Source organism: Solea senegalensis, linkage group LG5 (assembly GCF_019176455.1).
Source record: "Solea senegalensis isolate Sse05_10M linkage group LG5, IFAPA_SoseM_1, whole genome shotgun sequence".
Lineage (NCBI taxonomy): Eukaryota > Metazoa > Chordata > Actinopteri > Pleuronectiformes > Soleidae > Solea > Solea senegalensis.
Genome location: NC_058025.1, coordinates 21,485,568 through 21,498,387, shown reverse-complemented (window position 1 = coordinate 21,498,387; position 12,820 = coordinate 21,485,568). Strand labels below are relative to the sequence as shown.

At 38.3% G+C, this 12,820-nt stretch overlaps 1 protein-coding gene across 2 annotated transcripts in view; it reads left to right on the top strand.

Moving 5' to 3' along the window:
• Nucleotides 1–12,820, top strand: part of kcnt1b (potassium sodium-activated channel subfamily T member 1b) — a 51,190-nt gene that overhangs the window by 34,935 nt on the left and 3,435 nt on the right. For both annotated transcript variants that reach the window (XM_044025735.1, XM_044025734.1), the window contains 12 exons: nt 1,029–1,134; nt 1,819–1,991; nt 3,849–3,920; nt 5,369–5,503; nt 5,689–5,800; nt 7,075–7,176; nt 7,376–7,459; nt 7,544–7,672; nt 8,175–8,195; nt 8,394–8,691; nt 10,420–10,482; nt 10,732–10,782. In XM_044025735.1, coding sequence (XP_043881670.1) covers nt 1,029–1,134; nt 1,819–1,991; nt 3,849–3,920; nt 5,369–5,503; nt 5,689–5,800; nt 7,075–7,176; nt 7,376–7,459; nt 7,544–7,672; nt 8,175–8,195; nt 8,394–8,691; nt 10,420–10,482; nt 10,732–10,782 — 1,346 coding nt within the window. The remainder of the gene's footprint in view (nt 1–1,028; nt 1,135–1,818; nt 1,992–3,848; nt 3,921–5,368; nt 5,504–5,688; nt 5,801–7,074; nt 7,177–7,375; nt 7,460–7,543; nt 7,673–8,174; nt 8,196–8,393; nt 8,692–10,419; nt 10,483–10,731; nt 10,783–12,820) is intronic.

Here is a 12,820-nt window from a genome sequence, read left to right as displayed (position 1 = left end):
TAACAGGGTTGTCAGCACTTTTCCTCTTGAGTGAGGCGTATACGCTGTGCTTCCTCATATAAATCCCCACCTCGTGTCTCTAATCCTTCAGCTGGTCAGACAGACAATCGCCCTGATAGTTCAGCAAGTCCAACAAATCACTTAATCTCAGGGCTTTGTTCCTCTCTTCTGTCACTCTGTGTGGTTTCATAACATTGAGATGAGTTCAGGATTCAGATTCTCCGTTTCTCTGCTTAACCCTGACATCAGTGGCTCTCGGAAACAAACAGTGTTTGAGAATTTAAACTCAAGGTCCCACAGTGCCATCATGTGGAGATCAGGTTGCACCTTTGATTCGAGTCTCTTCTATGAGCAAGCTATAGAGGGCACTGTGAAAGTGAAGAGGGTAATTACAGTTGATACTTTACAAATCAGATACTTTACAAAGAGAAGAGGGGACTCACAACCAACTTGACAAACAACATGAGGCATGATGATACAAAAACATTGTAATGGTCAATTAAGTCAGTTTTGAGGAAGGAGTCGATCAGAATTAGAAACACAAGCTCTTTTCATGCAGCTGCAGAATCTACTTATGAATTGAAAGGCAGAAACAATGTGCTTTGTCAGTCATGTAATTTGATATTATGAGATTAGGGATTGAGCATTTCTTTGCGATGTTTTTATATAAATGTGAAAAGCATGGAAACTCACGTCATTCTGCATATCATGTCATTTTAAAATAGAAATATTTACATTATTAAAAACAAAGGAAATCAAAACACTGTGAAGGCCACTCCCCAAGTTATGGTTTGAACTGCATGTAAGCAATGTTTACAAGCTCTGTAGTGTTGTATAATAAATGTATAGCATTATTGTATTTCTACAACTTGTGCTCACTTCTTCTAATTTGTAGATTATTTGTGAGTAAAAAAACGTAACAGAAGCAAACTGTGTGAAGATGTTCATATTACTGCTTCATTTTAAAGTAGCTTAAAGATGGATTTGTACCTCTTCTCAGAGCGCTCTCTTGTTTTCCGTTCCACCAGTTTTGTGAAGGGTTACCCCCCGAACTCGCCCTACATCGGCAGCTCACCAACTCTGTGCCACCTGCTCCCACAGAAAGCTCCATTCTGCTGCCTTCGCCTCGACAAGGTAAATTCCCCTGCAGCAACAGACGGAAACAGCACAAAGTTAAACCACACAAAAAAAACTGAAACTGTGACTACTGCTTTATTTCACTGCTAAATTCTTTATTTTTATTTAATTTTATTTTACCATAAAAATGGATTTCAAAGTTTTTGCTAAATTATTAAGAGATAAGTGTCCATCTGAGTTTCGTCCAAAGACAAATAAATATTCTGATTAGTTAGTAAATATATTGAATGAAGTCACAGTATTTTATTAATATTTTTATATTATTATAACATTACTTTCACAAACTGTGCTAATGAATGTACTTTTGAATCAATAGATCAATGTCTGTCTGTCCATCCGGGAGGCAATTTATTCTCCTCATTACCTCTAAGATGAACCAATCAGATTTTGCTTGTATATATAAAGTAACATACACTTAATACCTTTGATTGAAGCCTTTGGAGTCTTCTTATATTATCTGTGACTGGAGAGACATGGATGCAAAATGCAACTTAACTTATTTGTGGAGGTGTCCAACCACAAAGCAGTAATTACTTATTCATTAGGTCTATTTTATCGTGCACTTTCACATGTTAGTACTTCAGTCTTGATGATTTTGCTCTGTATGCTTCTTGTCCTGGGTAACAAATCTTGTTCCTGAATGACGGTAATAAATCTGAATCTGACTCTTTCTCCATCCAGGGCTGCACACATAACAGCTTTGAGGACGCCAAGGCATACGGCTTCAAGAATAAGCTGATTATAGTGTCTGCAGAGACGGCAGGAAATGGCCTCTACAACTTCATTGTTCCGCTGCGCGCTTACTATCGGTCCAGGAAGGAGCTCAACCCCATAGTGCTGCTGCTGGATTACCCGTAAGGCTGTTCAGCTGTTCTCTGTGCTTCCAACCCAGTGTTTATACAGTATGTTCACTTCAGGACACCTGAAAGTAAACATACTGCTTTTTTTTCACCCAGCCCTTAAGACTTGTATTTAGGGCTGGGTGAAAACATTTAGGATAGTCATCATGAATATGTCAGATAGACTGAGTTTCCCCTCTTCACACTCTTCATTATATATTATCTTTAAAAACTCTGTAGTCCAGTCCTCTTTTCAGGATTTTTAAGTGTGTTTGTACTGGAGCCACAGTTGCTATAACTGCTTTGCAAACTCTGTAATGATATAAAAACCCTCAGTGAACTTCATTACCTGTTCATCCATGAGCAGCTGCCACTGCTATTGTACCACTGCCTTTGGTTTGCTAGTTATCTGAGATGTCTTTGTCCTGAAAAGCTCTTATTTAAAATTCCTAAAGATGAATAAATGAGGAAGAAGAACAGAAAGAGGAGCAGACACCTGCTGTGAGGCTGCAGGAACCGTTATTAGAGAAAGACCGAGAGCAGGACTGCTTAAATTCTTAAAGACTTCTTTTTAAATTTAAATTTGGCAAGGTGGTAACAAAGTCAAGAGAGATTTTTGTGACTTCAGTTTGATTTTTGTGACTTCAGTTAAATTAAAATAGGGGTTCTAAGGGGTTGGAAAACTTTTACAATTCTGAGGTGAAACAATCAAAAAATCTATTAATTCATTCAGCTTCTACCACTTTATCCTCCACATGAGGGTCACGGGGGGGCTATTCCAATAAAATGCTTCACAAAGCACATGTCATGTGACCAGAATATGAGTGAGACACACTGTAGTGACCATGTCAGCTGTGTGGGATTTAATATTAAAGAAGAAAAAAGCAAAACAGACTAGTCTAGACTAGACTGCATCGTACTGATATTGGTATCGTTTCATCACCCTGTAATACCTACATCACCTCTGCTTGCAGTAATATACACATGACACATTAAACATAAGATGTAAATTTGCTACATGCTTACTAAGTGACTAAGTGCAATGATTATCTAACCGTCATCTGCTACATGAATGTGTGTGCTCTGCTATTTAACAGAGCCACAATTAGTGCGATGGCAGGTCGCAGCCATTACTGAAAACGGTTACATCATGATTGCCAGTTGTAACTTTTTATTACCATTATTTAGACTACTTTTATGTCAATCACCAGAAAATACTGAATAAAGGATGCTTCAATACCTCAAGTTTCAATCGTAGTACTGTAAATAGACTGATGTGACTGTGACTTAAAAGCTTGTCAACAAAACCTTTCAGGGGTGAAAATGTATATTACTGAGCAGATAATGTTTGACAAGTAAAAGCAGAAAACTTTACATTCTTAGGGGAGCTTGAATTCACACTGCAGGGAAACAGCACTGCGGTAATGGTGGCCTGCTTACCTCTAGTACTTTAATATAATCCTACATTATTAATAACAAGAAGAAAGTGTGTGTTGTTTGTGTCAATGTGTGTGGGCTGAATAAAAGTTGCAGTGGTAAAACAACCAAATTACTTCCACTAGAAAATTGGAGCTATAACTTGGCTTTTGAGATAATGTGGAAAAAAAAGACATTGCTTTTTAATTATTCATAAATAAAGATTCTGTCCATGTAAAAGAATGTATTTGCTTGTTTTAGATGTTTATGTGTTCTTGTTGTTCTAAGTCAGTGTGGCTTTCATTAACTCCAGCCTCCTCAGTGCAGTCGCAGTCTCTGCAGAGAGCCACAAGAGCTTTCTGTAAATTACAGCAATGATGTCATAAACTTCCATCGTGGTTTCTAGGAGATAATTATTCTGAGATGCTCCTTCATTTTGTTTCCTGTTTCCCACAGGCCAGACAACCACTTCTTAGAGGCCATTTGCTGCTTTCCAATGGTTTACTTCATGGCTGGCACAATCGACAAGTATGTGTTTGCACAGATCATCTGCAATTGAATTTGAGTGCTGTGGATGTTTTAAATTAATGATTCATTCATCGTTAAGATTTTAAAAAAAAATTATAAATGATGCTGCTGTCGGTGAAATATGACGTAGAATCATAGACATATATAAAAAAGTGGATGTAGCCATCCAGTTTGCTTTAGGAAGCAAATATATGACATTGACTCCACAGGTCACAAAAAGTTTGAATGGGAAGTCTATGGGAAAATGTGCCTATTTCTTCCTTGATATATAACATCAGTAAACAGTTATTGGTCTCAATTGCAAGTTTAATTTCTTCCTCAATAGAACATGATGTCTGTTTTGTAAATTATGTTCACATTTAGAAGAAAAGAGACGATAAAGTGTGACACATAATATGTGTGATCACCAGTGTGATTGACAGCTGTTATTGTCCAATAGGAGCCTGGTTACAGGTCAACACTTGTAAACTTCCGTTTGCAAAAGCAACCAAACCAAATTGCGATTCTGGATGCTTCAGTACAGGAGATCAGATTCTTATGGGTGGCGTTATGACCACTTAGCACCTGGTTAAAATACGTTTGAAGTTCCTCTAAATTCTGACAATTATTATCGCTCTAGAGACTTTGATCAGTAAACTGAGAAGAGCTCAACAAAGTCTCGGCTCATGAGGTTGGACTGTGTTTATGAGGTGACATAGGATGGAGAATACAAACAGGAAATGAGCCCAAAAAAACATCTCTGAGAGAAATTACATGCAATACTGTAACCGTTTACATAAGTGTGTTGTTGTTTATAATAGGTAGGTAATATTATGGTAATACCATCATATTTGCAAAGTAATATCCAAGTAATGGGTTGTAATGAAAATAAATATAAGCTATCATTAATGAAATACCTCAATACATCATTTTTCATTGATATTACCATAGACGTAAGACAGAATTACCATGAAATTACATGATTACAAATTCATTTCCATATTGTTACTTTTCAGTTGGCAATTTTTAGATTCAGTCCAGACTATGACTTTGTTTTATTTGTATCTGCATACATGGAAAAAAATGTGTCTCACAGTTAGTAGTGCTGTGTAGTGTAATCATGTGTGCTTTTTAAATGTAACTTAAATTTTCCATTATTAGAACATAGTATTTTCTATCAAGTACTAGGTCATGTGTGTATATTAGGATGATAATAGTGTTTTGAGTTACTCAGCTATGGCAGTTACACCTGACAGGTAATTTATTGAGATTTAGTCTCAATATAAGACCTATACATTTCTTCAGGTTGGATTTATATGGAAATGTAGGACATTGCAAACATAGTATAAGAATGTAATGGAGTGTGGAATCTTTTATTTTTTTTCCTTTAAACTAAACAGATTGATGTAATATGGTGTTTCCTGATTTGTCATGAAGTTATTAACCCTTGTGTTTTCTGAATGGCCCAGTCTGGATAATCTGCTGCAGTGTGGTATAATCTATGCTGACAACTTGGTGGTTGTGGACAAAGAGAGCACCATGAGTGCTAAGGAGGACTACATGGCAGATGCCAAGACCATTGTCAATGTCCAGACTATGTTCAGGTAACAGAGGGAGGACCTCACTCTTCTGTAAACAATCACCTTATAAACACAAAGCTCTAGAGCAACTAATTTATTTAACAGCTAAAATTAAAAGCATTAATCACTGCCACACCAGGTCTACCTCTCATCACAAAGCATTTCATCTGTCCTCTAACTCCAATCTCTTTTTCCTCCACCGCTCTCAGGTTGTTCCCCAGCCTCAGCATCATCACTGAGCTCACACACCCGTCCAACATGAGGTTCATGCAGTTCAGGGCCAAGGACTGTTACTCACTCGCTCTCTCCAAACTGGAGAAGGTTAGTGCTTCTACAGTCAGGAACCATGATGAGACACTCACATTTTCATTTATCTTCAAAGACGATCATCTAATCCAGCGTAATGCTTAAAATCAGTAAAGTTTCAGCCTTCAAATAATCAAGAATATCATTTTCAAAATTGCAATCGCAAAGGCTGCAATTTCAACCATATTTTCCACAGTCACTTTTGTACAGCTGCTGTCTTTGTTACACCAAACAGTTATTATTTATATTTTGCAGGCAGACATGTCCGTAGAGTTTAAATGCAATCCCTGGAAAGAAAAATTATGAGAAATAAATAAATAAGGGAAAGGGAAAAAAGTGGCAGTGGCAACTATCAGTTTACACACATGTTCTTATATCATATAACTTGCTACCTAAATTTAAATGTTCTATTACAGGATTCCATCTATTATAAAAATGTATGTGAAGTTCTGCTGTTATTTTCTTAATCAAATACTATTTTTTCTTTCATGCAGTTGTTGTATAGAAGAAGAACTCTGAGACAAAGTATAGTCAATACTTAATCAACAGAGGAAGGAATGTGGACTATATACTTCTTTTTGTTTTCAAAAGGAGACATATCTAACTCTAGATCAATATTTAAAACCTCTGAATCCCTCACCAGTACTATTTCAAATTATGACAGTCCCCAAATACATGTGTATGGACTCACATTTTGAAATGGTTATTTCAAATCTATGAAATAAGTGCCAATTCTATGCCAATTTTGAAAAAGTAGACGTTGGAAACATTTAATTACTGTAAGTTCTCACATTATAAAAGTTAATATTTTGATGGTATCTTGTCTGGTGATGTTCAGTCATGTTTTAACACTTAATTGCTTTGGGGACATAGTGGTTATTTATTTATTTTTGTCCCATTCCTGTAAAAACCATATCTTAAGAAAGCCTTGAGGACAGTTCTTCAGATTGGGTACAAATGTTGACTTGTACTTGAGGATAAAATGATTGGATATTTGCTGCTCAAAGGTCAAGGTCACTGTGATCTCATGAAACACATTTTTCCTATTGAAAACGTGGTGTACACGCCAACCTTTTACCAAGTGTGTGAGTTTTCGAAGTTTCCCCATTCTTCATTTTTGCTTTTCTATACTTTTTCTCTTGCCAACAATTATATCTTTGGCTTTCACAGCCTATAGAAAAATGTGTCATATTTTCACATCTTTTTAAACAGTGTAGCAAAGAGTAATAGTTTGCTAAACAAAAAAAAGAGAACAAAGTGAGACTGTTTCTCAAAAATCTGTTTTCCAGATAGAGCGTGATAAGGGCTCGAACCTGGCCTTCATGTTCCGGCTGCCGTTTGCTGCGGGCAGGGTTTTCAGCATCAGCATGTTGGACACACTGCTTTACCAGGTGGGATATAAGATAACACACATCTGGGGCTGAAATGTGGTTTACTATGGTGTACTACGATTATTTAGTCATGAGTATACAGTATACAGTAGAGCTGGAAGGTATGGGCACACATACAAAGGGGAATTATCATCACTGCTTTAAACTGTTAAAAGATAAGATCATTTCTTCATCACAGTCTCTGTCTGTCTGTTTTCAGTCATTTGTGAAGGACTACATGATCGCTATTGTAAGGCTTCTTCTGGGTCTGGACACCACGCCAGGCTCTGGGTACTTGTGTGTTGTAAGTTTCTAATCTCCCACAAAGTTTAACTACACGTGTGTGTGTGTGTGTATCAAGCGGCCTGTCACACATTGTCTCCTGCAGATGAAGATCACAGAGGAGGATCTGTGGATCAGGACGTACGGCAGACTCTTCCAGAAACTTTGTTCCTCCAGCGCTGAGATCCCCATTGGGATTTACCGCACTGAGTCGCACATGTTCTCGTCCTCGGAGGCAAGTTCAGGAACATAATGTCAGAATCTTGGCTTTGGCTTTAGTTTCAGCTGTGGCTCCTGGTTTGGCTTTTTTATATTATATTATTTTCTTATCTTCTCCTTTCACACCTTATTCCTTTAACCACCTCTCTGTGAAGTATGCCGTTTCTTTATTTGTTCTGACTAAATGTCCTGCATATTTTTTTCTATTGAAGATTCTTTCCTTTTAGTTTTTTTTTGACTATTAAATGACGGCAGGAAACTGCTTTGATACCACAGATGTCGGTGCTTAGCTGGTGTGAATACTGAAATAGAAATCACTCTCTAAACAATATTTTTGGTAGGTTTATAAGATGTAAAAATGTACTTATAATTGCTAGTGTCCATTTCCCAAATTCACTCTATTATATTTACTTTTCTCATTTTTCATTTAAAGTTTTTAATCATTTAGTTTGCTTTGAATGCTGCTATTTTTCAATGCATCTCTTTTTGTTTGGGTGTTTGTCCTTTTCTTGTTTCAGTGCAAAGACGGTTATGTTCAGGTAAGGGACAAATGTGCTTGGCCTTTGTTTTTTAGAGCTCTTTTTGTCTCTTTTTTGAGAGCTGGCAAAGATGAAAAATACCTCACTGCCATTTCTCTGGCATTTTACCATGTTGATAACCATCACTATATGATAACACAGGAATAATCCAGACAACACATGCTGTTGTCCATTAACACTGTCACTGTGCTCTCCCAGTCTCAGGTGTCTATTAATGTGGAGCATGGTGAGGACCATAGAGAACGTGGAGACACCTGGAAGGAGAAGATGGGGCACAAAAACTCGACTGCTAGCGACCAATCGGATCACCCGCTGCTGAGGAAGAAGAGCATGCAGTGGGCGCGGCGTCTGAGCAGGAAGAGCACCAAACCGCCGAGTCGAGCCGAGCGCATCTCGCAGCAGAGACTCAACCTGTACCGGCGCTCCGAGCGCCAGGAGCTGTCCGAGCTCGTCAAGAATCGCATGAAGCACCTGGGTCTGCCCACGGTCGGATACGGTGAGTAGAGCAGCCGATGCCGTGGAGTTACGACCAGTAGATACTGTATGTTTGTTAAATGATAGTTAATGCTTAATTCAGGGCAGTTGTTCACAGTGTAGCACTTACTAAATCAAAATAAATTATCATAATATTCCTGAAAAATGATACATAATATTGCAAATCATGGTGTTTGCTGCAGATTGGAGTCTGAACTATTTCTTTAAGCCTATAAAAGCTTTAATGGAAGAAATAATATTATTGGCTGCTATAAAAGTTAGTGGGTGAAGTTGAAATGATGGGAAAAGTGTGTTTACTTTGCTACAAAAAAAACATACTTATTGAATATGCATTTCTGGTATCATTTAATTTGTAATATTAGGTTGTAATGTACCTCAGATTTCACACATCCAGGGCTTTTCATTGCCTTAAAGAATCCCACTTGTATATATATCATTTAAACAGTGTTTCCCAGTTATTATATAGATTTAATAATGAACCAAAAAGAAGACGCCCCTCATAAGAACAGAAAAGATCTTGGGCTTGAGTTGTGTGCACAGTTACATCTGATTTGTGTGTTCAAAACCTGGAATGGTATGTAATTCAGTTCTCTTTCTCATGCGAGACCCTCCGGTCTGTGTACTCGTCTCTTGGACTGTGTTGTACACAAAAGCAAACCACATACATAGCGTAGACATCTGTGTGCACCCCTGTTACTGTGGATTGTATTAATTCTGTGGGAAACAGATTCTAAACTTAACTTTAACCATGAATGAGTGGTGCGTGCAGCTTTGTTTGGATGCATTTCAGCTCCTATAACTTTGCATTCATCAATGTAGAAAAGGGTTGAAACTAGTCATTGTGCGGCATTTGCGTCTCTGCCTCCTTTAAACGTGAAACAAAAAGCAGGGAGCCAATTTTAGCTGATTCTTTATTTAGCTCCACCCACTGACTCTGTTCTCAGCCAATTAGATTGTTTCTGCCATGCAGTGCGGTGCATTTGGAGGCTCTATTCAAAACTCCAATCTCTGTTCCAGCCATTTTGTCTCATCTCATAGTCTGTGAAGACATGTTGCTGTGAATGGACAGACACAGTAACATCACACCTCCTCATCAGAACTTCATTTTCTCACATCACCTCCACACACATCAGACTTCCTCTCCCATGTACCAGAATCTCATTCCCACACCACGCCACGCATTCATGACCATCACATCTGGATGTCAACATATCGTGCTTGAAGATGCGGGAGCAGTGAACCTTTTCTCAATTGCATTTGATCACAGACTGCAATTGCCTGCATTTGTAGCTGCTCTACTTTTGTTCTTTGCTCCTCCCAGCTTCATGCTTTCATTTATTCTTTTTTCTTCGTTTTGTTTTTTTTTTAAATAAAGGGCAGAATCATGCTCCAGGTGTGTTGCACTTGCCAAATATCATGTAACATGTTGATTAAATACGTTTCAGGAAGAACCCCAAAAGCTCAAGACCTTCTTGAGAACGATGAAAGTCAGTGAGGAATAATGCAACGTGTGACAGATGAATAATTTGGAAGTGATTCTGTGCGCACTCTCTAACGCATGGCTTTCTTTGCATCACCTTTACTAAAAGAGTTCTTTTTGAAACTGCAAACACATTCGCTGCCTGCCTGATTGTTTTTGTTCTTCTTCTTTTTTCTTGTTTTCCCCTCCTCTTCTCCTCCTCCTCCTCCTCTCTCTGATTCTTCTATCTTCCCTCCTTTTGGCTTGTAGAGGATGTTTCTAATCTCACTGCGAGTGATGTCATGAATCGAGTAAATCTAGGATATTTGCAAGGTAATTGATGTGCTGTTTCTTTTTCCCTCCCTCATCTAATCTGTAGCACATGTGGTCCATCTTGTGGAGAAAGACATTTTGTCCTCTCATCAGCGTCCATGCACAAATAGTGCACCTAACTGACGTCACTATAAAACACTCATTTGTGGATGTTTGTTGTCTCACATTTGTGTTTGTTATGGAAACTATACATTTTTAAAAGAGCACCGTTAAACGTCATTGAAGGTAACAGTGAATGCCATTGCTTAGAGTTGCAGGACATTTCAGAGCATCCATATACAGAGGGGACCAGGCCGTCAGGTTAGCTTGATGATGACAGTATTGCAATTTTAATTGCATGAGTGTGTGTGTGTGTGTGTGTGTGTACAGTAGCTATGTGTGCCTGTGTGCGTGCGTGTGTCTCTCCTGCTATAATCGACGGTAGACCGGCAGCCAATCTACCTCTCTCCACTGTCTCTCTCTTTCTATCTGGTCTTTTCTGCATTGTGTTCCCGTGAGGTGACGTCACAAACGGCTGGAGTATCAGCAGGGCATAAGAGTATGGCTTTAAAGAGTGGAGCGGAACGTGTCATGTCTGTGGATGGAAGGTTAGATGTGGAAAATGAGTTCCTGACGAACGACAGACTCATTTTCTTACCGAACAACAATTTTGCCAGTCGTCGTGACTCGCGACTGATACTGATGTTTACTTTTTGTTTGTTTGCGACACACTGTCTTTGAATAATCACAAATTTAATCAATCCCTTTAATACAACCCTCAATCACAAACAATAACAGTCTTTTTGCCTCTTATTCAATTGCTTTTTCAGTTTGATGTTTACAGCAAATGACAATCAACAACGGTGCGTCACTGATGTAGAAAATTAAAAACTGAGAGGAGGGAGAAGCATTGTTTTCCTCAATTCTGCCTTCACTGTTGTTTCCACATAGAGCACTTCAGAAATGTAAACATTAATGCTTTGCAAGTACCAGTTTTTCCGCATTATGAAACAAATTAATAACACACAACTGTAATCGTAAGTGCTTCCTGAGGCTGTGAATCCGACTCCCACAACATTCAGAGAGAAATGTGGATCGTTCCTCCCACACAGCTGCTTCAGCTCAGCCATATCTTTGTCTGTCTGGTGTGAGCATCACTCTTGGGTTAAAGGGTTAAACCAGTGGCGCTCGTAGCTCGTCTGTTATTTTTATGCTGGGACTCCACGAGAGCTTTGCATGAGTCACAGATTCTTCTTAAAAAAAAGGGTCTGTATTTTTCCTAGGCTGTTCCTTTAGCTGAGGCTTTTATCTGAAACCATAACTCTGGTCTGACTCTGCAGCAGGTGAAGCTTCAGTTTAGGTGACAGCCGTGATAAATGTTAGCGTTGCAACCATAATATTGTAACAACTCTTGGTTGTTTTGTCTTTTAAAATGTCAGAAAATGGTGAATACAGAAACAGTTGCTGCCCCAATTACTGTTACCTTCTCTGTATGTTGACTCAATATTCTTGAGTGTAGAAAAATGCCCGTAATAAAATAACAAAAATCTCCTCCCTTTTTATTTACCTACTGTACATATGTAGTATATACAGTATCACACATACACACATATAAAAGCAGGACGCACAACAAAACAAAATAGTAAAATACAGCAACAGCATAATATCAACAAGTATTTCAAATAATAATGACTAAAATCATAATTATGATTACTGATCCTTCCTAACTGGCCCTTAAGATAGGAAAACGCTGGCTGCCATAAAACAAAGACTAGATTACTAAATAAAACATAGACTAGATTAGGTGTGGTTCATTTTACCAATGGAGTATAACACATTTCTGTGTTAGTGATACATTTTTAATGTATTTTTATTTTTAAATCCAAAAGCAATGACTTAAATCGAAACGTTTCTTGTGATATTTGTTTGTGGGTAAAAAATTAACTTAGCTCCAGAAGTTTGACAGGTCACAATACCAAAACAAATGTATGAACAAAAGAAATAACTGAGGTAATACTTTTGTCGTATAGTGGGTTTATGTTTCTCAAATTGCAGCAAACTACTGCTCACTAATTAGTGAAAATGAATGTTTCGTGTTGGTTTATGGTATTTTCTACTGTATCAAAGCGTGGATTAGAGGATGCTGTAGTCCTTTATCGCTCATCATAACAAGAAGCACCTCCCTCCACTTCCACTCTCACACTCCCGATGCGTTCTGCTCTTACTCTGGGTTTGGTTTGAGTTCTTCTGCGTTTGGTCCAGTCTGACGGATGCTGGAGCATGTCCTCTGTGTCTGTGGGTTGCTGTTGTTGTTGGGGTGTGGGGCGGGGGGGTGGGGTTGGGGGCTACGTTTCGTCCG